Genomic DNA, 25,872 nt, shown 5'->3' on the forward strand with positions numbered 1-25,872 from the left:
TTAAATTTCCCCTACCTCCACTTCTGGAATTGCCTTCAGACCAATGTTCATAGACACTGCATTAAGACAAGACTCCCTTTTCCTTGAGCTACAGTTGAGAACCTTTGTAAAAATATTTCATTATTGCCTAGCAAAGAGCTGTGTGACATACTGACAGAAGTACAAAGGATAACTAAATACATACAGACATATATACGTAGATTGACTGGTCACTTTATTCACATAGTGAATTCACATAAGTGAAAGGAAATCTGTCACAGGTTCAGAAGACCTAAGAGCTTGTGCTCAACACATGCCATAGATCTGGGGTCATATTAATGCCCTGGAAATTAAACAAACTGTATCAATGTTAAAATATGACATACGAGATCAAGATATCTTAAATAGCATCGGTATAGCAACCTGCTTGGTAGACTCCTAAAGGTCAAGATTTAAGTTTTGAGCTTGTCCATTAAAGTAAGAACGAGTGTAACGGACCACACCAAAGCCTTTTTAGGTCAGCACTGTCTCTCCAGTGGGAGATGACTGAAAAAAGAATGAAAGAAAAGAAAAATCCAAATTGTTCACTATACTTTGTCAGAGTGCAGCGGTCTGCAATTCAGGGCTTTACTAAGGTGAAGGTGGTTTTGTACGTTTTTGATAGTCCTAAGATGTATTTCAAGAATTTGCTGAATTTGCTTCTAGAAACCACATGGTTTGCCAGCACTCTGGACACACTTCCACAGCCTGATGAAGTGCAATGTGGAAACATCTCTTCTGAGAAGACCCCATCTGCTAGTTTCATTTGGTGCCTGCTAGTTCTTGTTGGGAACGCACCGCTCCGCGTTCACCTTCTCCACACGCTCATGATTTTAGGGACCTCCAGCACATCTGCCTTCTGCCATTCCTCTTCCAGGCTGATGAGTCTTTGTCTAAATAGCTACTTCTCATATGGAAATCATGCAGTATCCTTGTTTTGCATCTCTACTGTTTTTCTATTTCTGCTGTATTATTTTTCAGACGAAGAAATGAGGACTGCACATTGAAGATTTCAGAACAGCACTGATTTATACAACTATATAGCAATGCCAGTGCTTCTGAGTTGTCCGAGTTGCATAATAAAGCTATACGAGCTGCATAATAAAGTCGTGCAGCATCATTTTCCTTTAAAAAAGATGTGCTCCTTCTTTCTCATTATAAACCCTATACTCACTAATTCCATTATTTTATTATAAATTTTATCAGGTCTTCCTGGGGAAGACATCAGGTTTTCTCTCTCTTATTTCCCTCTGGTACCACATTTGCTTCTCTAGCACCAAGGCCATTTCACGTAATGGTGAGCTTTCTGTAGCTAATAGTACAGTTGCCCTCAAGTAATTTTGGATGTTTCAGTAAATACCGCCTGGCCGTGCCCGTTCGCTAATCCCCATTTTGTTGGCTTTCTCTGTTACCTTTTTCACTTCAGACACTGCAGCTGAGCCACCAGAGAGTGGGAAGGACACCGGCTCTCTGATGCCCTTCCTGCAAACTAAAATTCTTCGGAGAAGCCTCCTGAGGACTCCTCACGGTGGACCTAGACACAGAAAATTCACTCATCGTGTGGCTCTTCAAAACACGGTTTTCAGCAGCGTTCGGCCGTCCGGTGACTCCCCCAGCGCTACCGCTTGGCTGGAGCTGACCGGACAGAGCACGCCTATTCCCCACAAAGGACTTCCAGGACGTCGGAACTACTCTGCATCCCTGACTTCTCCGGAACGCGACACCGGCGCCGCTCGAGTGCCGTCCCTCACACCGCCCACAGGCTCCCCCTCAGCCCTCACAGAACCGCTCCCGCCACCCCGCCGCCAGCGCGCGGGCCCAGCGCGGCCGTTAGCGGGCGGCCCGGCGCAACGCGCAGGCGCGGCGGGGAGCCGGGGGGGGGCGCAGCATACAGCGCGCAGGCCCGGCGGCGGTGCGTGAAGGGCGTTTGAACGGTGGCGGGTACCGGAGCCCCTCGGTGCTGCGCCGCTCATGGAGCCCGTCCTGAAAGGTACCGGCTCGTGCGCCGTGCGGGGCCAGGGCCGGCTGAGGGGAGCCGCCGGGCTGGGGCGGGCCGGTTTTCCAGCGCTGCCCCTGCACCCCCGTCGCCTTTGCGGCCCTTTTTTCCGGTGGTTGCTGTCAGAGAGCGGCCGGGCCTGGCGGGCGAGGGGCCGGCTCGGCTCCTTCCCCGCCCGGTTGTCTCCCTGCGGGCGGCCCAGCGCCGAGTCTTGTCTCGGGTCGGCCTTCAGCTCGATCTGGTGGCGTGGCCGTCCCCGCGGGTGGGAGGCAATCCTTCGGCTGAATCCGCCCGAAACCCGCGGCGGGGCCTAGCGGTCCCCGGCCTGCCCCGGTGGGACGCGGGCTGTGCCCGGCGGCAGGGCCCGGCCGGGGCGGGTGGCCTCTGGCTCGGGCAGGGCTGGAAGGCTCCCTCAGGTCGGGGAGGGAGCGAGTGCCCCTTGGGGGGCTCCCGGTACGGCACTGGCCGGTGCTGCCGCCCGCCCCCCCCCCCCCCCCCGCCTCTGCCGCCACGCGTGGGTGCCCGCCTGGCTCTCCCTGCCCTGGTCAGTCGTGGCTTGGCGCTGTGTGGTTTCTTCTGCGTCTTTCTAAATTTCAGCTTCACTAGGTTGCCCCTCTGATGTCTGTTTTTCCCCCGCTATCGTCGCCTTCTCTGATTCCTTCTAGCATAAGTTGCCCTTTGCAAGAACTGAGCTCTATGCAGAGCTCTTCTAGTTCAAGAAAGCTCCAAACCCTTCCTTGTTTTCCTTTACATCCACTGTACAAAAACTACGAAGTGCCTGTCTTTTGTTGGAGTATATTTGATTAGCTAAAATTGCCTAATTATTGTAAATTATACCTTTGATCCTATCGCAAGTGCATGCATCTTTGAAGTAATGTTCCTCTGAGTTCATAGTTTGACCTTCATTGAAATGCTCCAACCTGTTTTTCTAAGAGAGTTATGACGGTTCTAAAATATTTGATGTTAAGAAGAAGGTAGTGTTTTTTCAAATGCAAGTGCAATATTTTTCACAATAGAGCAATCAAGAAAAAAAGGAACTCTGGCAACAGCTGCCCTGGTCCAGTAGTAGAATGAACACAATAAAAAGCGCATTGGAGTAGACTTGTCTTAAGTTCTTATGTGCATCTGAAGGCCTAGTACTGATAATAAGATTTTTCCCTGTAGTTTGGCTAAGGAGGTGGTTTGTGTTTCATATTTCTCTTGTATGTTAAAAGTATTTCTAGCGTTTATAAAAAAATGTTAATCATTATATAAGTACTTCAATTGTTGGAGCGTGATTCTGGTTTTCATTTAGAAAGAAGATGGATGACACTACGTAATAATGAATCAGAAGGACATATGTAGTAACAAACAAAATTAAGCAATGTTTGCCAAGGATGACCCTTTTAAATTGACACTTTCAATTCTACTCATGAGTTTTGAGAGTTGTCTGGCCCGCAGTCTCTGTGAAGTTGGTTTTGGTGAACTGGCATTCCTCTGGTTTTCTGTAACCTTCCTAATTCTTCATTCAGAATGGGAAATTGACATGGCCAATGGAGCTGTATGTCACTTTAGTGCTGGTCCCAAGTAAAATTAATGAAGGGATTGTTAGGAGTTTCATTTGTTTATCCCTCCATGTCAATACATCTGGGTTCATTTGAAGACCTTCTCAACTGAGGCTGATTTAATTCCTTGAAAAGATTATTAATCTGGTTGATAAAGGAAGCTACTTAAATGCGATATACCTAAAGTTACGTAAAGCAGCTGACATGAAATTGTATTAGGCCCTGTGTACTTAATTTGGGGTGATTCAGTATAAATAAGGTGTAATTTGAAGACAATTGGAAATTGTTAAGTAATATTCCTGCAGTTTTCTGGGGGTTTGGGGAAGGCATAATTCAGTTATGTTTATTTCATTATGTTCTGTAACTTGTGTTACATCAACTTGTCTTAAAATTTTTGATTAACCTGAAGATTAGCAGTGATTAAGTAATGATAAGGGTAAGCAGTCATGTAAAGATACTGGATTGCTTGTTAAGCTGGTAGTGTGTTTTAAGAAGACCAAGTGAAAAGTTGTGCAACTAGTGTCAAACTACTAAGTTTGTTCCATTACAACTACTTTAAGGGACAGAATTACTCTAAAAAGAACATTCTACTGCTAACATCTGATACTCAGTTTATTAAAAGCTGTGTTTGCTACTGAATGCAATATGTGTAAAAGCAAAATTTTGCTGGAAAGGCAGTTTAACCAGTTTTACCATAGTATATTCTTCATTAGCTGTTGTTTTCTCTCTTCCGATCCAGGTATTTCTGCATTTGTAGAAGTTTGGTCATCTAACAGAACAGAAAATTACTCGAAAACCTTTGAACAGCAACTTCTTGATATGGGAGCAAAAGTAAGGAAACTATTTTGAAACAAATAGAATAAGAAAGCTCTTAATTACAAACTAGCTTACTTGCTTGGTCTGCTTGTCATGTATATTTCTTTGTAGTACGAATTTTTAAAGTGCAGGAAGGAAGATAATCACAGACCTAAGAATAGAGAAATGCATTTAAAGCCTCCCTATATCTATAAACCTCTTTGTATATTAATATGATAGCATGCATTTGTTGTGAAGTACTGGGCTTGCCACATGCTGTGGGCAAACCAAATCTTAAGTGTTAAAAACCTGCGATACAAGTACGTACGTTATGTTGTTTTGTTTTCTTTAACTTCTAGGTAGCTGCTCTGTTGTTAGTACAATGTTTTGTAACCCAAGTACCACAACATTTGATTCTTCCATTCACTTTCCTACAGATGTGGTTCAAGTCCAGAAAGTGCTAGTAAAAATACATCTAAGAGTCTTTGTATATGTCTCAGTGATTTCCGCCCCCCCCCCCCCCCCATCAAGTATGGTTGACTTGTAGGTGCAAAATATGTTTAATTGCTAGCTGTATGATTTCAATCGGAGACCACAGTCAAACTGGCATCTTCCCTTCTTGCACATTATCACCCATTAATGGAGATTTTTACAGCCCACATCATGCTTTGAATAATACTTGCGTGAAATCCCCGTGCTTTTTAAGTGGGCATGTGTAGGCGTATCCTACTGTCATGTAGGAAGTTTTGCTTAAATCCCAAAACCTCTCTTTCTGTATGAATTTAGCCGAGACAGTGCAACAAAACAGTAGAATAACTGTTTTTATTACAAAACCAAATACAATTCTCAATAAATAACTTGAGTAAAAAATATTGATCTTTTGTGCTGTACTGTCAGATCTATGGAATTCTGATGATGTTAGATTTTTCTCACAGAAAATATGACAAAGCATAAGGCTTCAAAATTCCTCAAGTTGATCAAAAAGTAGCTGGATATGGTGAAAGGTATAGGCAGATGATACAGATGAGCCTATTTAGCAGATCCCTATGACTGAAGAGGGGTGGTCCTGCTCCGTCACTACTCCAGACACTTCCTTCCCTGTTATTGGGCTGAGCACATGATAGTAAACTGGCTTGGCTCAGTCTGTAAGGGAAGAAAACTCTCAATTAGTTTTTTGCTTTTTTTGACATCTCAAGCTAAGGTCAGGTGAGCAGTAGAGGATGTCCAGGGTAAGGGAGAAGACAGGAGAGATGGGAGGGAGGTGTGAGGTGGTGCTCCTCCATAATTTGGAGGCAAAGCTATATCAAGCATCTGTCTCATTAGGACATGGGCTGTGAGCTGGATACTAGCATAAGTGAGTAAGCATTTGTATCTGGAGTCATAACTTACTCCAAAAGAGATTCATTGATCCTGTATACCTAGATACTTAAAAATCATGGGTTTTGTCTTCCAAGAAGCAATAAATCAGCTTGCCACCAGGAATTTTTAGAAAAGCTGAATAGTGTTCTTAAAGCCAAATACAGATCCAACATGTTGGGAGCCAAGTATAGTGATGCAATTGAGACAGCAACAGACAGCTACACAGCTATTTCCATCTGGCTGTGCTGAGAAGATGCTGCTTCAAAAGATGAACTGTACTATCTCATCATGTCAACAGCCACAACAACCAATCAAACAGTTTTATGCATAGGACGTTTAGTCTCCACAAAAGGAAACCTTAGTTGTGAAGAACGGAGTATCTAGAACTAAAATGGTTATCGCTTAGTTGTCAATAGAGGCTGATAACTGAAGATTTGATCAGTTGTATGACACAATGAAAATGTCAGATATGATATTAGCTGTACTGACTTAAGTTTTCTGTATTTCTCACTCTTTAAAGTGTTCCCACATAAATTTTTTGTTTGTAGTAGCTTCAGCCTTCCCTCAAAACTAAAAGCGATCTTTATTGATGAGAATTAGTTTAAAGGATAAGGTTAGCTGTACTTTTTAAGACTGTGATTTCTTTGCTAAATAAAAGATGTAATTTGGTGTTTCTTTGGATAGTGGCAACTACTTTCTGTACTGGCTGTTGCTTAAGAAATGATGTTGGGCTACATAAATAAAAACGTTGTAAGATTAGTGATACAGCTGGAGTAGGGAGATAAAAATGGTAACCTAGAGAAAAGAAGTTTGAAAACAAAAGGCTACTCTAGCCCTCTAGCATGCATTGCATTGGCTTGACTAATGAGACTTGAGTTTTGATTGCTTGAGGCTTCTTGAAAAGATGGGAAAGATCAAAAGAGTCCTTGACAATCTTTAGAATAACTTTTTACGCTAATGGTTTATACATTAAAAATGGACTGCACTAGCTAGTTTCATTAGCATTTTCTGATTATCAGACTTAAAGATGAACTCTCTGTGTACTTCTGCAGGTTTCAAAAACTTTGAACAAGCATGTGACCCACGTAGTCTTCAAAGATGGACGTTTGTCTACATGGAGAAAAGCACAGAAGATGGATGTAAAAATAGTTTCTGTACTCTGGGTGGAGAAGTGAGTACTTGTGAATATAATGAATGTGATACATTCCAGAGATAATGGATTCTAGTATTGTTTTATTTAAAAACTTAAGTACAGTACCTGTTTTTTAATGTACTTGAAATAGTGATAAATCGATGAGTAAATGATAAATTTCCTATGACATTATTCCTATTATAAAGCATATTACTTGCATAAAAAGATAAAATGTTAACTCTTGAAAAATGAATGTGTTGAAGTAGTTCTGTAGTATATTTGTTAATCATTCAGTGTTCCACTCCTTTGCTCTCAGGTGGCATGAATAGGTACTGAAGACTAGATATTTATGTTGAATAGAACTCTTCCATTTTCATATGAAAAAGCACATTTCATCAGGGACATTGTCCTGTTTCTGTACTTAACTCCTGTAGACAGAATATCTCCTAGTAAGAAAGAAAGAAATCCATATGTAGTCTGTCTTTTAAGACATTTGGCAGGTTCAGAACAGCACTGCTTGAAGATTCTCAACTACCATATGGAAAAAGTTAAATTTAAAAAAAAAAATTTCAGCTGTGCAGCCAGTCCACAAGAATTTTTTAGTCCATAGCTGCTTCTCTGAGATTACAAAGTGGTTGTGAGGCCTAACTTAATTTCAGATGAAGTGTAAAAACACTTACAGTGTTTAAGAATATGTATGCGTTCTACTCGAACATTCCAATGGATAAATTGCTGTGATGATGGAAATAGAATAGAAATCAAGTAAAGAGGCCCTTTCCTATACAAATTGTAATATGCATGGAGAGATAGAAGTCTGCTAAGTGCAAAAGTAAAAAAGAAAAAAAAAAAAGAGGGGGCAAAACTGAGCTCTGTAGCCACTTAAATGTAGGCCAGTACAACCACAAAACTTGTGATGCAAGTCCATTAGTCAAAAAAGAAATTCATGCAGTTCTGCAGAAACAGGATTTTTCTTTTTTTCTTTTTAAGAATATCAGATATAGAAGTTACAGCTGCACAACCCAGCCAGCTTTAATACTGAGGGAGAAACACCTTAAGCTCTCAAAAATGAGTGATGCAAAATTTTATTTATGTAAATATATCTTTCTGTGACCTGGTGCTATATGAGTGCATAAGAATGATGGTCATTTCAGTAGAAATCTTTGGTTATAAAATTAAATATGCTTTTCAGATGGCTAAGTGTATAAATACAGAATTTGAAACCTTAGTCACAAGAACTATAAACTATTTGAGGACTTGGATGTGCTGTAGTAAAAAGGATCCCAGAAAAGTCCAGGTGAGTAGCATCTGCAATGGAAGAATGAAAGCACCTTACAGGGGAAAGTCTAGGATGTGTCATACAGAAATGCTGTCTTTGTAATAGCAGTTCCACCCCAAGACTCTCCGCACTACTGGAAGGTACTGAGTGGATGAATGTTCTAGAAAGCTCAGACATAGAGACAGCTGGGTGTGTGATACTGTAGCGGACAGTGTGGAGCTTTGAGATCCAGGTGTAAAAGCCTCACGAAACTTTTAACTGTTCGTTGCTGGATACCAGCAACAAAGGAAAAGACAGGAGAAAGGATCTGGAGGGAAAACTTAAGTTGTTTGGTAAGAAAGAGAAGGCTAGCATCTTCCTGCTATTCTTTTGAAGTGTTCCTGGTATCATGCTCTGGACAAGGCAAGGTCTTGCTATATGGTTAGAAGATGAGGTTCGCTGGAATTGGGGAAATAATCTGAAATAGATGTATTTTATTGCAGGGGGCAGGGATGACACCCAAGCTGTGAATTATGATTGAACTTCTCTGTAATCTTTTTCTTCTGGCTTTTAGTTTAAAGTTAATGCCAAACAGTACACAAGAACCTATAACTTATATTGATGTATACTCTAGGCAGAATTCATAGGAATATTATATCCTTGAGCAAAATATAGGTCAGGAGCGGTAGAAGCTTACATAAGAGATAGTAATGAATAGTCTTGCTAGTCAGAGGATTATTCAAATGAGGCACAGACAATATAAAATTAAAATGAGTCTGTGCTAGCACACATGCTAAAGTTTTTTGTAATAAGGTGAGGGAACTGGAGTGCCTGACTTTATATGCCTAGTACATCAATATCTCAGAAATTTGGTAGGCAGAAGACAGTCTGTTGAACCCTGGGACAATGTAAATGGTCTGTACCAGTAAAATACTGGTCCTGTATGAATGAAGGCTTAGTTTGAAACCGATAACTGTGTAAGCAAATAATGCAGAGTTCATGTGAGTTGACGTTTTAGCATCACTAAAAGAAGATGGCTTGAGTAACCGACTGCTCCATTCAGTAGCAAGTGGAACATTCTCAGAATGGTCAGAAATGCTGTGAAATGTCATTTCAGGAAATATGATAGTAAAGGGCAACTTTCTAGTGCAGCCTGGGGATTGGGTGACTCCTGTTGGAGTGCAATGTGAAGACAAATAGGTATTGCTTGGTCTTAATTGGTTTGTGCATGCTTGTTCAAATTATTTCAAAGAACTTCTTGTAAGTATGACCACAGTATAAGATCAGTGTTCATGCTGGAACAGCAAACGCAAGTTCTGTGACAGTGCTCAACTTCAAAAAGGAGTCTACTTAAAATGAAAGAGGTTCTGTTAAGAAGCTAAGACAGTGAAAGGAATAAAATTCTTGCTGGTGTCAAGGACACTATTTAAAGCATAAGTCCTCTTAAGTGTATCAGAAGGAAGATGGTCATCACATTGTGTGAGGGGAAAATTAAGATTTTTGGGACTTAGAGTAAATGTTTTCATGGCATTATCACCTCAGCAGTAGTCAAAAATTAAATTAAATAGAACATAAAACCTCATGTAGTGGGATGACAGCATTTTATCGTGGAATGTTGTGAGAGGATGGCAACGAGCATAACTGAAGTTATAAAATAGTTTTCTCACAAGATGTGATTGAAGAGACAAGAATTATTCAACCTGGAAAAGAAGCGGGAGTGGAGGGGGAGAGACTTTTGTGAACACAAAGGTTCATATGGAGAGGCTGAACAGGGAATGAATGTGTATTTTCCTTTCCAATAGAAGAATTGGAAAGCATCACATGAATCTGTTTGGAGGCAGATTCAGAGAAAACAGTAAATTATGGGTTTTAGCAAAACATGGTTAGACTGTAGAACTCCTTGTTGCAGAATCGTAGTCAGCAAAGCTTTACATGGGTTTAAAAAAAATGCTGAAGCAATTAAACATTTGGTTTTATCAAAAAACAAATACAGTGTTGCATCTGACCATCTCTAAACCAGAAATCTGTGAAACGTAGCAAAGTAAACTGGGAATGTTTGGTTGTGCTTTCATGTGCTCTTGGGAATCTTGATATTGGAAACAAGATCCTGCAGTACATGGTATTTAATCTGGACGCTGCTTTTTGATGTTTGAGTTCTAAAAACACCAGACAAGGAAGCAAATCATAAACAATTACTGCAGCGACTCTTCTGCTTTGTGCCAAATACTCTCCCACTTAACAGCTAGTGGACCCCTACTTCCAAACTGTTATGCGTGTATACTAGTGTTATCTTCCCCTGAGCAGTGCTCGAGCGTCTCAGAGGAACATGCCCTATGATTTGAAAAACACTGTAATACTCACTTTTCTCCATAAAAAACAGCACGAATTATTTGAGTACAAGGGTTTGTGCGGTATTTAGTGAACATTGCCTTGTTGAACTCCTACTGGATTTCCAGTGCTCTCTCCAATGATCTGCCTCAAACTTGTATTGGAAGCTTCTGCTTTATCGTATGAGCATCTATTTGAATCTAAACTGAATGCAGTTCTACAGTTTAATAGGAAATAATTTGATGGGGAAGACAATTCTTTTAAAATAAGATAACAAGTGAAATTCCAAAAAATTCATAACTCCAGAGTAAATGTATTTTTAATTTAAAAAAATGAAATGTTTTGTTTCCTTTTTTTTTGTTTTCTAAAAATGGTAGATATGTCTAACTTTAAAAATAGTGCACAAAATCATGGACTAAGAGTCATACAAATAAATTGTAAGTTTAATGCAAAATAAGTGACAGCTTTGGGTTTCCGGAAAACAATTTTTTAGTGCTTCAACTCAAATACCTCAATGAGCAACCTAAAAATATCAAAACCCAACAACAAAAAGAACCCTACATAAAATAGAATTGCTACAATCTGTGTCCATATTAAGAACACTTAATACTTCCAAATCAAACCCATAATTGGGAAACCCTACCTGTGTATTCTTAGTATGGTAACTCACTCATGTCACAAATAAGATACATAAATCATTTACATTCAGATTTGTCTACAAAGTAAAATATTCTTCTAAGATATTTAATGGCCAACTTTTCTTCTGTTATCTTCTCTGAATCAATGAAATCTCTGAATTAATGTAAATTTTAATGTCATCTACATCTATGCTGATTATTTTCCAGAATTTAATAATAGCTACTGAAGTCCAGCATGTTGAATTATCGTTTCTATTTGATGCACCAGAGAACTCTGAACTCACATTTGTAGTTTGACAAATATATGTAGTGGTGTGGCTTTTTGTTCAAAACTCAGTAAGCATTAGATTACAATTCTACAGATACAAACTTTATAGTGGTTACATCACTAGGTGTCACTAGAATCACAGTTTAGAATGACTTCTGGGGGAATTCTAATGTAGTCTACTAAGGTTCCGTACTCTTTCCCATAATCAGTTCTATTATTTATTGTTTGAGAATAAAACTGTATTTACTTATTTTGACCAAAAGAACTTTAATTTATGTATTAATAACCAAATTCTTGTCTCAACATCATCCTTAGTGTTCACATACACAGTAGATTGTATCATATTCCAAGATAACATTAGTCCCACTGTTCTCAAGTCAGTCTTTGAATATGAAAAGACAGGAAAATCGAAGGTATCAGTTGGATTTTTGGTTTTGTAATTTAAAAAAAGTTCACATAAATATAGATTGCTCCTCAGTAAGGGGCTGGTTTTAGCATACAAAGAGAAGGCAGAAAACTGAGACTAATAGGCAAGATGTAAAAGCCAGGATCAGATGAAGCCTCCTCCCTCATTTGCCCGAATAGAAAAATATCCTGCCCTCCCTGCCCCGCCATGACATTCTGTAGATTGTAGTTGGGAGTTTACTGTCATCACAGTGACCAAGTTAAGGTTAAGTTTACTAGCTAGTGAACAATGAAAGCCTACAGTCCTCACAAAAGTCAGGGCAAGATAAAAGCTTCATGAGAACCTGGCCGGAAGGACTTAATACGGTGGTTTTTTGAATGCATGGAAAATAACATATGAGTGGGAATCTTTGAGTTTCAAACCAGCAATTTAGAGGGCATCATTAGTACAAAAAGATTGTATCATGTCCTGTATTTAGTGTGTAATATATAGGGTTTTTTCTTTTTTTTTTTTTTTAGCATTACAGTAGTTATGCTAAAGATACACACTTAGGAAGGGTTGGTGTTTCATTATTACGGGGCTCAGATGACTCTTCTTGCAATAAAAGTTCTCATTCTTACAAAAAAAAAAGAAAACAACCCAAATCTGCTCTAATTTATTATACAGGTGTCGAGAAACTGGAGTACATGCTGATGAATCCTTATTTCCTGCAGTAGACACTAATGAAGGATTACCACTACTAATCAAAAAAGTGAGTATGTGATTTTTTTTTTTATTATTTTTTTTAATACGCCTAGAGTAGTAAACTTTACAGTTTGAACTTGACTTCCTGACCTCAGGCATTTGAACTCTTTATTTTCAGAACATTCTGTAAACTCGGCCTATCCATCTGAGTAGGTTTTTAAAGGTAGGCTGTGGCTGTGGTGATGTGACATCTTATCTGAAGAAAGGATAATGAAAGTAGGGGTTTTATATTGGTGAATAAGGAAACGGAAGATTTAAATTAAAATGACATAATGATTAATCAAAATAACATGACTGCAATGTGGCTTATGTTTCACGGAGTTGTGACAAACCCTTAAATCCTGATATTTGAAAAGAAAGTCTTTCAAGCCTTAGCTTTGCTACAAGCAAAAAAGAAAAGATGGTGACTTAGTCTCCTTTTTACTAAAATCTAACCTAAAAAAACCTGTTAGCTTCTTTCTTATTTCATATTAAAATTCGCTTTGGAAAACGTTAACTTCCACAATTATCTGTGACTTTCAAGGAGGTGATAATAAGTAGCATAAACACTGATAATAAATACTGTGATAAAGTGGTAGGCAAATAGGAAGTGTAGTTACTTCTGGCAGTTTTATACCATGTAATTAATAGTTCTGTGTGTCTTGTAGCACAAATGTATGCAGCCAAAAGACTTTGTTGAAAAAAATCCAGAAAATGATAGAAGGCTGCAGAGAAGACTGGATGAGATGGCTAAAGAATTAGCTGTACAAAAGACAGCAATTAATGCTGGTAAGAACAACTTTGAACTCAGATTGAAATATCTTCAATTATTTCTTTAAAGCACTTGATGGGTTTTGGCTTTTGTTTTTTTTACGTTAATGCATCTCACCATAAGAAATAAACTTGACTTACCTTTTACAAAGTTCTTTGCAAGTTTGTGGTATTAAAGCATCTGTAGTGATGTTAGGTATAAGGAACCTAGTTTTTTCAAGCTTTTTTGAAAAAAAAAAATGCAACTTCTTAAGCTGTTACAGCATGTAAATATTAATGTACAAATGCAATTTCTTTGTGTAGAAACTGATGTACCAGTTTTACTATTTGAAGACAATGGTTCACTTATATACAGCCCTGTTAATAAGATAAAAGATCAATGCAGTGCAAGGGAAAGAAGAATAAAGGAGATGAAGGAAAAAAGAGTAGATCTTTCTCCTACTGGTAAGAAGTTAAATTTTACTTACCTGTGAACATGCACAAATGGCTACCATCTTTATGGAATTTTTCGTGCACTTGTCTTGCTTTGGCCTTCAGAATTTTTTTCATATCTTTCTTGATTGCATGGCTTCCCTTCTTCCCAGGTTTTGAGTAGGTGTGAATGCCTTTAGTTTCTTTCTATTGAAGGGCACAAGAAGTCATGGAAGACAATGATTTCAAAAAGGAATTTCTTAATCACTAGCCTGCACAAGAAGAATAATATTTAAGCTAGACTTTCTAAACTTGTAAATTGATATTGTCACAGCTTGGTTTAACTTTACAGTGAGACTCTAAATCTTATTTCCTGTTAAATTTTAATGTGAATGCTGTACTTGACAAAGATTGTAATATTATTACTCCCAGGCCAACAGTTTAAAAAGGAGTCCAGAATTGATCTATATAGGTACTGAAGAACAGGATTCAAAAAAAAAAAAAAAGACTTTGAATGACCTAATTGAATAAATCTAGTTGACTTAAAAATGTGGATCCTGGTGAATTAAATCTAGATTGCAGTTTTCAAATATTTTTTCAGTGTTTGCATTACCTTACTATGAAAGTATTAAGGTCAAAGTCATTAGGTTTTGTCAGTTACCATAACAACTGTTGAAATGTGGAACGTGTTTTGGGATGGGGGGAAATCTGTAGTATTTGAAGTTTTAAGTCTATGTCAAATAGACTGTCAGCTTATAATTTCAAAAATAATTGTGGGAGGAAAGTAAAGTGACATATGGATGAAAAATTAAATCTCATTTAGGTATTTGTTTTCTCTTTGAGTTTTAAGGTAATACCTTCAAACATTTTGAAAAGCATTTCTGCTACATCAAGGCGTTGCTGCTAATTGCAAAATTTGACAGATTCTTTAGTAAAATGCCTTAACTGGCTTAGAAATGGCTATAATATTTTCTAAATGTTTTGCCATCATTCTTTAGTTTCAGAAAAATGTGATGCTGAGTTATCTAGAAGAAAATTCATTAAAATTGTAGAATATCTAATAGCTTTTTTTGTTGGTATGTAAATTTGAGATACTGTTGAGCAGTCTATAATTATTTATATAGTTTTAGTTGGCAAAGCAATGACTTGTCTCTTACAATTGAGCTGTTTTGAAGTATGAATAGATGGTGTGGAAACCTGTATGTTTGCAAATAGGGCTAACTAGTTTATTATTTACAAATTCCTAGCTTCACAAATGTCTCAAATACCTCCAAGTAGTTCACCAGGAGACTGCCCGCTGTCTACTCGTGTTTTAACTAATTCAGAAGATGCATTGTTACCAGGTAACTAACACAACTTTATATATTACAGAAATTGAAAATAATACATGGCCTGTATATCTTTTGGAAAGTACTGTATACTGAAATGGGAACTGTATATATTTGCTCTATCATTTATATTTAAAACTGAATTATTTTAGCTTTTCTTAACTGGCAAAGTATGTAGCAGTAAGAATTCAAGGAAAATGGAGCATGAGGAATCACATTGGGTGAATGCTCTGCCTTACTGCTGTGTTGCTTGCCTCGCTTCCTCCTCTTTCCTCACACCATTCCCCTTTAATGGCTTCTTGTCTTGGCATGGTGTCAGTCTTCTCTGCTCTTACAGTGATCTTGTATGGAACACAGAGTGCGCACTAAACAGTGTGATGTGGGAAGCAAAAAAGAGAACGGAATGAGAGACACCTCAGAGAACTGAAACATCTTCCAAATTTTCAATCAAAAAACTTGAATTTAAAAGGAAACCTAATGTGTTCTCCAGCTTAAGTATTCAGGGATTGAAGAAATAGCAAAAGTAAAAATAAATCAGCTTTTAAAATGTTTTATGGTTGCAGATGAATTCAAGTCATTTGTTATCAAGGTTCTTATTCTCATAAAGTTAGGGGTTTGTTCCTGTTTTGGCATAGTAGCAGGATGTAAGGTAGAAGATTATTGTCAAGGCTGTTGAGCTACGTCAGTGGGCATCTTAACAGCATTAATCGTGTATGCAATGGGTATGTACTTCAGACCTCATGTCTTCTGTCAGTCACATGAGCAAAAAGCTGAAGTCAGATGTTTGATCTCAGTAGAAAAGTAAGGAGAAGACAGTCTTTAGAATTCATAATGAGGGCCACCTGAGTGGTCTGCCTACTATGTTCTACCCCAACAGTATGCTATAGCTCATGCTGTTTTCAAGTACTGTGTTTTGTTGACATCAGACAGGAATTCTGTCATGCTGGTTTACATGAGAACAGGGGCAGTATCTTGTAGCCTGAGACAACTTGGTATGTCTTCACGCAATGTTAGGGAGAAGTAATAGCTTAATATTGGAAGTAGCATAGCTGTGCCAACAAACTGTTTTATTTTGATAACTTAGTTGTATGCTGATGAGGTTGACATCGTGATTTGAAAGCTTTACCTTGAATATGTCCTTCCAGCATTACAACTGCACAATGTAATTTTACATTAAGAATAGACCTCTACATCCCATGACAATATTCAGTGTAGCTTCCATCTCTGAATGCTCTGTGACAGTGGCCCTTTTGTTTGTGCTTGCGAAACACGTGAGAGTAGGTTGGTTAATAATGGTTAAAAAAGTTCAAGAATCCAGTTTAATTTGGGGATTGAAGTTGAGGTTTTTTCAACTGTCAATATGGGAGTCTGATAACGTCATGTGAAACTCCTCCTTTCACCTCCTTAGATTTCATTTTTCTGAATTTAGCTAGCTACACCATATGTTTAAAAATATTATTTATATTTAGTAAGCAAGTAACATCAAGACTTCCTGTAAAACCTACAGGAGCACTTACAGAAGGAGTATTGGTGAAATTTTGCACTCAATGTATATTTAAGCAAAAGCATCTCTTGCAATAATCAGATTGTAGAACAACTGGTTTTTTAAAAGTATTCTGAATAATCAAAGATACTAGCTTGTTTCAGTGTAATGTATTGTGAAGAGTTATGAACAGATTCTGTATATCACCTCCCCCAAAATCTTTTCATAGGAATAGCTACAAGAAATGATCTATTTTTCCACATTCTAATTATTTTTCATACATTGTGTTGATGTATGTGGTATGATACTATGATGTTATATTTCATTTCATCTTAACTGCAGAAACTACAAGGTGGTGGTAATGCTGTAGTAGTAAAAATTATTATTGAGTTTCCAGTATTACTACAGCTAGCTTTATCAGTGTAAAATCTTGGTGGTTTTCTCCACAATGCAAGAGTGAAAGGGAGTTCCTCTGCTGCTTTGTTTCAAGAAAGCAGAACAGGACTTACGGATACTTATTACTACATACGAAGATATGACAGCTAAAGCTATTGTAGCTTCTTGTCAACATAGAATGTGCTTTGTTTCTAATCCATTTACTGTCTAGTTTTTGATGACTTGCATATAATATCCAGAGAAGTGGCTAAATCATTGTTTTCTTCATTCAGTAATTTCATATGTATTTTACTAAGAAATTTGGTACTCTTTCTGTTTTGTTAAATGCATTTATATTGCCACTTTTCATATTTTGCAGGAGAACAAATGGAAGACTGCTTGAACTCAAGTTATGATTATATTTGGGGAACTGATAAATTGAAGAGACAGAAAACAGAGGCAATAAAACATGCCTGTGATACTTGGACCGGTATTCATTTATCCATGAGTGCGTCGGTGAATTCTCCCTCATATAGCTATGAGCAGAAGAGCTTGACACCAAAACAAGATAGCAGAAGAAGCTTAAAGAAACGGATTTTGCAGCATAATTTGAATGATAAATTGTCTTTAGAAAAGAAAGATCTAAAAAAGTTTCCAAAGAAAAATCAGAAGGATGAAAATAGCATGACCACTTCAGTTGCAAGAGAAAGGTCCCTTCTCCACATCAAGGGCTTGGGTGATATTACTCCTTCCAAAAAAATAGTCAAGTTAAATACTGTTCCTGCTTTGATTGGCAGTCTCTCTAATTCACCTATGAACAGTGAAGACTTAAATTCATGTTCATTGGTTAGAAGCTTTCCTGTTGACAGAAACAATTGTATTCTTAAAGACAAGAAGAGGAAGAAAGTACAAACGCTATCTAGTTTGAAACTGGCTACCTCAGAACTGGGTTCATCAGAGTCTAAAGAGTTCTTGCAGGCAGTAACTACGTACAGCAAGTCTTTCTGCACTGAAGACACATCTTATGAAGACTTCTTTTCATCCTCTGATTTGAATGAAGGTGAGGTACAGGTACAAGTACCAAATGAATCACAGAATCGTCCTGAAGTCTGTTGCAAAGATTCTTTTACAAGCATGGACTCACTTAATGTGAGTTTGTCTAAGCCACATACTACTTCCAAGAAAAGTAGGAAAAGGTCTATTCCAGCAAATGGTGTTTCAGTAAAGAAAAACTTCAAACCAGCTGAACATCCTGGAAGTGTGCCATTAAATTATATGTCAGATGGCAAAAAAGCTGACATTGCAGAAGCTCTAGATTCTGATGATGTGAATAGGCTGCCTCAGCAGGCTCATGAAAAATCCTACAGAACTGATGTGAATTACTGTACTCACACTACTGGTAAGTTGCTACATAGAGCCGGAAAACGAAAAGATACCATACTGCATTAGGTATACTCATGCAACTAAATGGCAAAATGAACTGCCATTCCTAAGGGAAAAATATTTCCGCATTACACCCAAAGAAGAAAATGCTGCAGTACTGACTTACTAATTTTACTCAAAAATAAAGTGCATAGGATCCAAAAGAACATCCATTTGTTTTCCCATACATTACAAACACAAAGAAGTTACCAAGAGATAAGGAAACTGTGCTCACAAAATGCAACAAAAGTATGTGAGCATTCTTTTCCCCAAATGCTTGGTATTCTGTAAACTTTCTGCTAGTACTCAAAATCTGCTTAAGAAACCAAGGTCTGTCTGGTTTAAATGTTATGGTGCTCTTGTAAATTGTTTATAAGTAACTCCTCATCATAGGATCTCTTGTTCAAATTATTTTTATTTCACAAGTTAAAATTGCTACTTTAGATTAATTGCAGTTAAGGGCATAAAATCTCAGTGGAAAAAAAAACATTTGAGTTAGCAATTTCTAACTTGTGCTATGGTGAAGATTGAATAAGACATTTGAGGGCATGTGCAAGAGTTGCAATGTAAGCAACCATGGCTTTTTTATATGGAACTGATCTTAGATGCTAGTAATAATTTTAAGAGCTCTTTTTTATATTTGAGCATTTTCAATTTGGTTTAGCCTAATTATTTCAGTGTAAATGTGTACTAGAATATTAACTCTTAGGAACTTCCCTGAAAAATGTTCCTAACTTGCACGGGGGTAATCACTTTCAGATTTTGATATTTTGAGCTCTGTTTGTCAAGCTTTACATAGGGTTAAATATTTGTAATTTATGATTGTGTATTTTAGTAATTTGTTTTCCCTACGAAATCATGAAGCAGTGCATCAATAAATTATGTAAAGTTAATTATTAACTTAAAGGGCTCAACAGACTTGGTATCAGACTTATGAAATAATCCAGTGGAAATGTCAAACAGTGACTGTGCCTATATCCGTGGGTGATAAGTTGCTGAACTGTGAGCTGCTATTTTGGGTTCACTACATCTGCATTTTAATACCTGGAGTGCATCATTATAGCACAGTTTAAAAAAAAAAAAAGATTGATGCAGGTGTATGTTATACAAGTATAAATGTACACCCATAAATGTATGAACCCACTGTGTGTGGGTTTTGCCATGTAGCAATGTACTAGAAGATGATCCTTGAATTATGTATTTCTTAATGTCAAAGAACAGTCTGTTTTTCATTAAACAATCATGAAAACAAATGGAGAAGGAGAAAAGGTATAGTACTTTTAAGCTTGGGTATGCCAGTTAATTTTAGTGTTAATTCTAACTTTTAAATTCTAGTGATTAAATTATGATCAATGTTCTAGCATGTTATGCTTTTATTTTCTTGCTGGACAACTTGTTTAAGATAACAGATTTTGGAGGAGAGGAAAAGGAAGATTATTCAGCAAACAAAAGTCATCTCGTGTTTATACTTTTTATCCTTTTTGTTAGGAACTTTTGTAAGTCTCAATTTGTGTTTGTAGTGATTTTAATAATATTTGTGATTTATCAGTGATGGCCATCTTCCCAAGTATAATTTATTCAGCTTCATGCATGTGTTGTGTAGTCAAGTAGAACCTCAAGTTTGACAGCTCAAATGAGCTCACTTGAAAATGGAAGGAATCAATAATGAAAGATGAGTTGTATTTTCCCTAATAATGCAAGTTCTGTGGAAGAAAATTAAAATCTTGTTTTAAACTTAACTACTGTGACACTGTGTGATAGAATAGTTGATTTTTGTTAAATATAGGTTTAATATTTCCTTTTTTTTTTGCTTGAATGTAAGTTACTTCTTGTCCATGTTAATTAGTAAATAAATAGTAAATTGCTTTGTTTTTCTGTATGTTGTACATGATTTGAAAACTGGTAAATACAGTATATTATTTTTAAAAGCTAAAGAATTCTTTTCATTCATCATGTGTATACAGTTAGGAGTAATGAAATATCAATATAAAATTTAATTATATCTGTATGTTTTAAATATCAAACATTTTTCTTGCCCATTTTTTACTTGTGTTTTTAGGTCTATGGCACTCTTACCCAGTGTCTTTAATGACAAGAAATAAGATTTTATGAGCTTTCTTTCCACAGACTACTTGGAACATTTGATTTTAAAGTAGTAGTATAATATGCAGGCTAATCTGAAACTAACTTTTGAAGTCCTAATGCTTATGTTGTAGCAAGCTTCAGGCCCTTTGGTAGGGTGCACTCAACACTCAAGGCTGTCCAGTTGTTCATCTGAACAGCACAGGCATAAACATGGCTACTTATTTTCGTCTTACTCCAAGCCATAAATCAAGTAGAGAACGGTCACAGATATAAGAGTTGAAATTAATTAGGTGTTATAAGAATATTAAAAGATGCTTGCCTATTCAGTTTCACTTTTTCTTTCTCAGCTTTGTTTCTGGAGATGAAATAATTTTTCTATCCTTCTGATAAAACCAGCCATACCTGGCAAATTTCAGTGCTCTGTAATCAATAAGTGCTGTGTAACTGGCTTTTGTATGTCAGTGCCTAAATTTTTAGTGGTTATGAAGTGAGGAAAACAGTGGCTTTTCATTGTCATGAATGTAAGTTTATGGAAATGCAATAATACTATCTTTTGTGAAAGTTAATGATCTATATTACTAGGAGAGTCTAAGAACTTTTTTGTCATTCATGTTATAAATTGCTTTACTTTGAAATCCAGTCCATCTGCTTTTAACATTTTTTTTAGTAGAGCTGTTGGTAGGGTAAGTAAGTTGGCACTTGAACCACATGGCTTAGAATGCCAATACTTGCTCAGATTTGATGAAATTTGAACTGGGACTTGGCATTATTTCCAGTCTTAAAAATAAAGTTAAGACTTAGCCAAGTAAATTTTAGATATTTATGTGAATGTGGGAAGCAAGTATTATCTTATGTGATAAGATATGTGAGTGACTGTGTGGTGCTTAGTTGCTGGCTGGGGTTAAACTACGACAGTTGGCCAAAAGACATGAACTAAGACCCGTTATAGTGTAATTAATGTAGTTCAGTGTTAAGATAGGGAATCTGGAATATAATTCTGTTGTTTGGTGCAAAAATGATGAAGTTTAATTTAGATTAATGAGTTTTACCTGAGGTTCTAGGTGCTAAGTGCTTAAATAGTGTTTATGTCTTTAAAAACACACATGACAACTTCCTTAGATTTCATGGTCCTTTTTTTTTTTTTCTTCAGTTTTGGAAGAAAAGCTCACTAAAAATATTGAATTATGTCATCTATTGACATTTTATTACGTCCTTTTAAAGAACAAATGAGGGATGAAGAAAACTTTTTTGCTTGATTCTTTGTTTTGTTTATCTTCACAAAAAGTTTAATTGTAACTAATTATTAAAACAAAACAGGACAAATATTTGAACAGAGGAACAGGTTGAGGATTATTTTTGTGTAGTCTAATTTACAAAGCATGATGATACTTTTCCTAGAGCATAAAACAAACTAGATAAAATTGTTTTAAACCATTAGCAGGTTCTTGAGTATATGCCCCTGGTGGGCACATAAGCTTTCAGAAGACTTGAAGAAATTGTGTTCTGAATAGCAAAAACTTGGCATTTACCCATGCTGGAATAATAACTACAATAATAATAACAACACAAGTTATTAAATATTCTGTGCATATGTACCTGAAAGATTACCAATAATGGCAAATTCAGACTTACTTTCTTCATAGTTGGGGTAAATAACTCTGTGGATAAATACAAAATAGAAGATATGATATAGCTTAATTTCAGTGACACTTTGTTATGATATTCTTAAAGTAGAACACTATACTATAGATAAAACTTTTATTAGATAGGCATGATTGATTTGATTGAACAAAAACTAGCCCGTTGTGCCTAATCATTACTTTGCTTTAACTTGAAGGAAATATCAAACAGAGTTTTAAAGATAATATTCTGGTTCAAAGCTTCACATGATCATGAATGAGTAAAAGCTTAAATTGCAAATTAAAGTCAGTCTAATTTGTTATAATACTTCAGAGAGGTATCAGAGTTGTTGATTTTGATACCAGTCATTAAGCAGTGTTTTAGAAGAGAATTTAGGGGATCTAATAGACCACAGTGGCATGAGTTAGCTGCCTATTTGACCTAAATTTAGGGATAACTAACAATGGATGGAAGTTCTGTCGACTTTATCTGAAATACCCTAGGAAAACCTACTAGAGATGAAAACTCCTTCCTTGTGACTGAGCAACTGCTTTAAAAAGCAGCAATCAGGGTAAAGAAGACAATAGACAGTGAAGCTTGAGACCTACAGGATGGAAAAGCTGGAAGGTGCTTGAGAAGTCCTGATAGGAGGGAAGTAGGAACTGGATTGCAAAGAATAGTCCTTATTTATGTAATGTAGAAGATCCCCAAGCTGATAATCAGAGGACATGATGGACCTTGTCCCCTGTTCCTGCTTTCCTGTAAATATGAAGAACCAGTGAGAGTGAACCATAACTGGAAGGAGGTCCAAGCATACAGGTCTTGAAACTTTAATCCCAAGTGGGACAAGGGCTGTGGAGCTTGAGCATTCAGGCCAAGACTGGCAAAAGGAATATTGCCCCACTTCTCGCTGCCCCCGCAAACCCACCCCTCCAAAAAAAAACCCCAAATGGTCGGTCGTCCTTTTACAGCGACTGAAATAACTTACTGGAAATTAACAGAGACATACCTTGGTTTACTCCCATGTGCTTGGGGTACAGCAGTGGAGTAGATGATCTCCTGACATCCTTTGCAGTCCTGTGGTGGGTGGTTGGTTGTTTGTTTGTTTAAGATACAAAACACGTTTAAAGAATCTGTTTTCTACATAAAAGGAGTTAAATTTAAATTTCTTAGCATTTCTTATTGCGTGGCAAGATCTTTTCTCCTCTTCTACTTGCCATCAGTCTTGCTCGGTGGTTGAAGATGATGGCCCTCAGTGCAATACTAAATAAAATTAACATAGTTAAGTAATTAGTTTCTCCCTTTGTTAAATGACGCTTTGTATTTAAATATTGAGTTTAAATTAACAATTGTACCCCAAAACCATGTTTACCTGTATTACACAAAAATTACTGTAATGCTGTGTAAATTCACATGAAACTTAGAACTTCAGTGGCGAGAAGTGATTAAATTTTGACTAGTTTAAAGTTTTTAATTTTAAAACAAGTAACCAGTAATGGAAGATGTTTGTCATCATTTTTTGTGTTGTAATTTGTTGTTCTGTCACCTCAAGGATTAAAAGTTAAAGTAGCTGACAGAGGAAGAACAAATGATTCTTAGTTATATATGCAGTCAGACTAGTAAATATGGATAGCACCCTTTGGTATTTTCTAAAAGTAATCAGAAGAAATTTATTTGGAAGGAGCTGAATTTAGGCCACTTCCATCACTAATTATTAAACTTTCTTTAACTGGTCTCATGCATTTCTCTGAAATGAAAATTTAACAAATGTCCTAAAGTAAACTCCATTGAATTAAATTTGGGAAAAATTATCTACTTAAATCTTCAGTAATTAAAACTTCATTGATCAAAGTTTTTCATCTTATGCAAGCAAGCTAATTTCTCAAATGATTCTAGAGTTTATTATTTAGTGCTTATAAAAGTCATCCTGACAGTGTTGAAGAGTTAAATATATGTTAATTCACAAAATACATGATGAAAAATACTGCCTTTGGGCAGCCACATTAGAATACATTCTTATGGATGGTGCCTTTTTATAAATAATAGGACTGATATACCTGCATGTGCACACAATCCTTGCCTGCTAACAGCTTGCTAGATTTGCTTGCAAAGTGTTTGAAAACATGTTTGAGACTTTCAGGTCATTTCAGATAAACACAGTGTGTACTGAAAGCATTGACACTTCAGTAAGAAAGGAAAAATCTAGCCACCACTGCTTCAAACTTTCAAATATCTCTGTATTCAGAGAAATTGCATATTTTGTAATAAATAGAAAGCAATTTAGCTGATTCTGTACTTGTAGTTAATGTGTGGTTTTCAAAACACTGGAAATTGGGAGTTTTACAACTAGTTTATTTACAAAATCAGATACTGAAAGATGAAGTCAGATGCTTGAGTGTCATTCTTTTTTCCATAACTGAAATACAGTGGAGAAAGAACTGGTGCAAATTATTAACTTAGGTATCTTAATTGTACATAGCTCTATATGCCCTGATAAAATAATTGGTGGCAGTTTCATTTCACAAGATTGCATTTTTCATTTCAAGTTTCTAAATTTGGTTTCTAGGTGATGAAAATGAAGTTTCAGAGTGTCATGTTACTGATGGCTCTTGCAAAGTTTTTAATGAACAAAAGAAAAAGCACGATGGGGGGTTAAGAAAAACTAGAAGACTCCAAAAGGTCAGTTTAACAGGACATACTGTTTGTTAAGCTCTTTCTTTTTCTTGGAGGATCACTGAGTGCCTTTGTATGTACAAAAAAAAAAAAAAGCATTCTCTATGCACTACCAATTTTAAAACTTGCTGAATCTCATTTTCCTTGAAATGTTATGCAAATGGTGTTCAAAGACAATACGTATAAACCACGGAACTTGGCTTTCTGGTAACTTGTGGTGGCAGAGTATGCCAAGTTGATATGGTAAAGGAGGTGGGTAAGCCAGCTCAGACTGGCTTAGTTGAAGAGCCGCTGAAGTAACCTGAAAAGATGCCTGTCCTTTTTGAAGGAGGTATGGGGTAGGGTTTTTTGTTTGTTTTATAGTAGATCATCCCCAGTGGATGTTTCTGCAAAATAAAGATTTATGCGATATTTTCTTCTAGGTTCAGGTAAAACTAAATTTCTTAACTTACTATTTGAGCTCAGTTTGGATGTAAAAAGAAAAAAAAAAAGTGAGAGGGTTGGGTCAGCACTGAATCTTTTTTAGGTGTTTTTCCCTTGTAAAAGTTTTTTCTAAGTAAATATAAAACTGATCAAGAAAATAAATAGCAGTTCTTTTTATCAGTAAGTAGCACGTCATACAATTAAAATAAGCACTGAATTGTGTTGAGAATTGTAAGTCCTAAAGCACTAAAAGATGTCTGAGGTAATTAATTATATGAAATAAATTAGGTGTTCTATTGGTGGCTATTGGTGGAGTTTCAAAGCGACTGATCACAGATTTTGATCCTCTTTTATGTAAAAGTTCCGAGCAGGTGCAATTACTAGGCTGTTCAACCTTTTAAACATCCTGAGGATGAGATATTAATCTCCATGGACCAGTGGTCTTCTCTGGGTTAAAATTATTATTTGATTTCTTGCCTGCATCTTACTGCTTGTTACTTTTCTTAAGTATTTGTTCACTTCCATTTCCTAAATATATTTGTATGATTAACAACTGTAAGCATTATGTAGAATGTATAAATCAACTTCACTCTAGATCCACGTCCTATAGAAACATTTTAAGATAGTCTACTTTTTAGGCTAAAGCATCTATCCAGAACAGTTTCTTTTCCTGCCACAGAAATCTGACTAAAGCTGCTAAATGTATATCCACAAACTAAATTCATTTGCTCTTCCTAAGGCTATCTGCAGAAATGGTGCTTGGAGGTTTATCAGCTTTGTTGGTACCGATTCCTTCTCCTGTGTAGTTATGCTACAAGA

General features: G+C 36.7%; 1 protein-coding gene across 3 annotated transcripts in view; it reads left to right on the forward strand.

Moving 5' to 3' along the window:
- Positions 1–1,880: 1,880 nt before the first annotated feature.
- MCPH1 (microcephalin 1) overlaps positions 1,881–25,872 on the forward strand; it is a 130,908-nt gene continuing 106,916 nt past the window's right edge. For 2 of the 3 annotated variants that reach the window (XM_069805939.1, XM_069805940.1), the window contains exons 1-9: positions 1,881–2,008; positions 4,298–4,389; positions 6,765–6,883; positions 12,406–12,490; positions 13,131–13,251; positions 13,537–13,677; positions 14,892–14,987; positions 17,210–18,229; positions 24,524–24,636. In XM_069805939.1, the coding sequence (XP_069662040.1) occupies positions 1,990–2,008; positions 4,298–4,389; positions 6,765–6,883; positions 12,406–12,490; positions 13,131–13,251; positions 13,537–13,677; positions 14,892–14,987; positions 17,210–18,229; positions 24,524–24,636 (1,806 nt within the window). In that variant the 5' untranslated portion in view covers positions 1,881–1,989. Of the gene's footprint in view, positions 2,009–4,297; positions 4,390–6,764; positions 6,884–7,113; positions 8,139–12,405; positions 12,491–13,130; positions 13,252–13,536; positions 13,678–14,891; positions 14,988–17,209; positions 18,230–24,523; positions 24,637–25,872 lie in introns of those variants that run through there. The other variant, XM_069805941.1, reaches the window with a different exon arrangement.

Source organism: Haliaeetus albicilla, chromosome 18 (assembly GCF_947461875.1).
Source record: "Haliaeetus albicilla chromosome 18, bHalAlb1.1, whole genome shotgun sequence".
NCBI classification, from domain to species: domain Eukaryota; kingdom Metazoa; phylum Chordata; class Aves; order Accipitriformes; family Accipitridae; genus Haliaeetus; species Haliaeetus albicilla.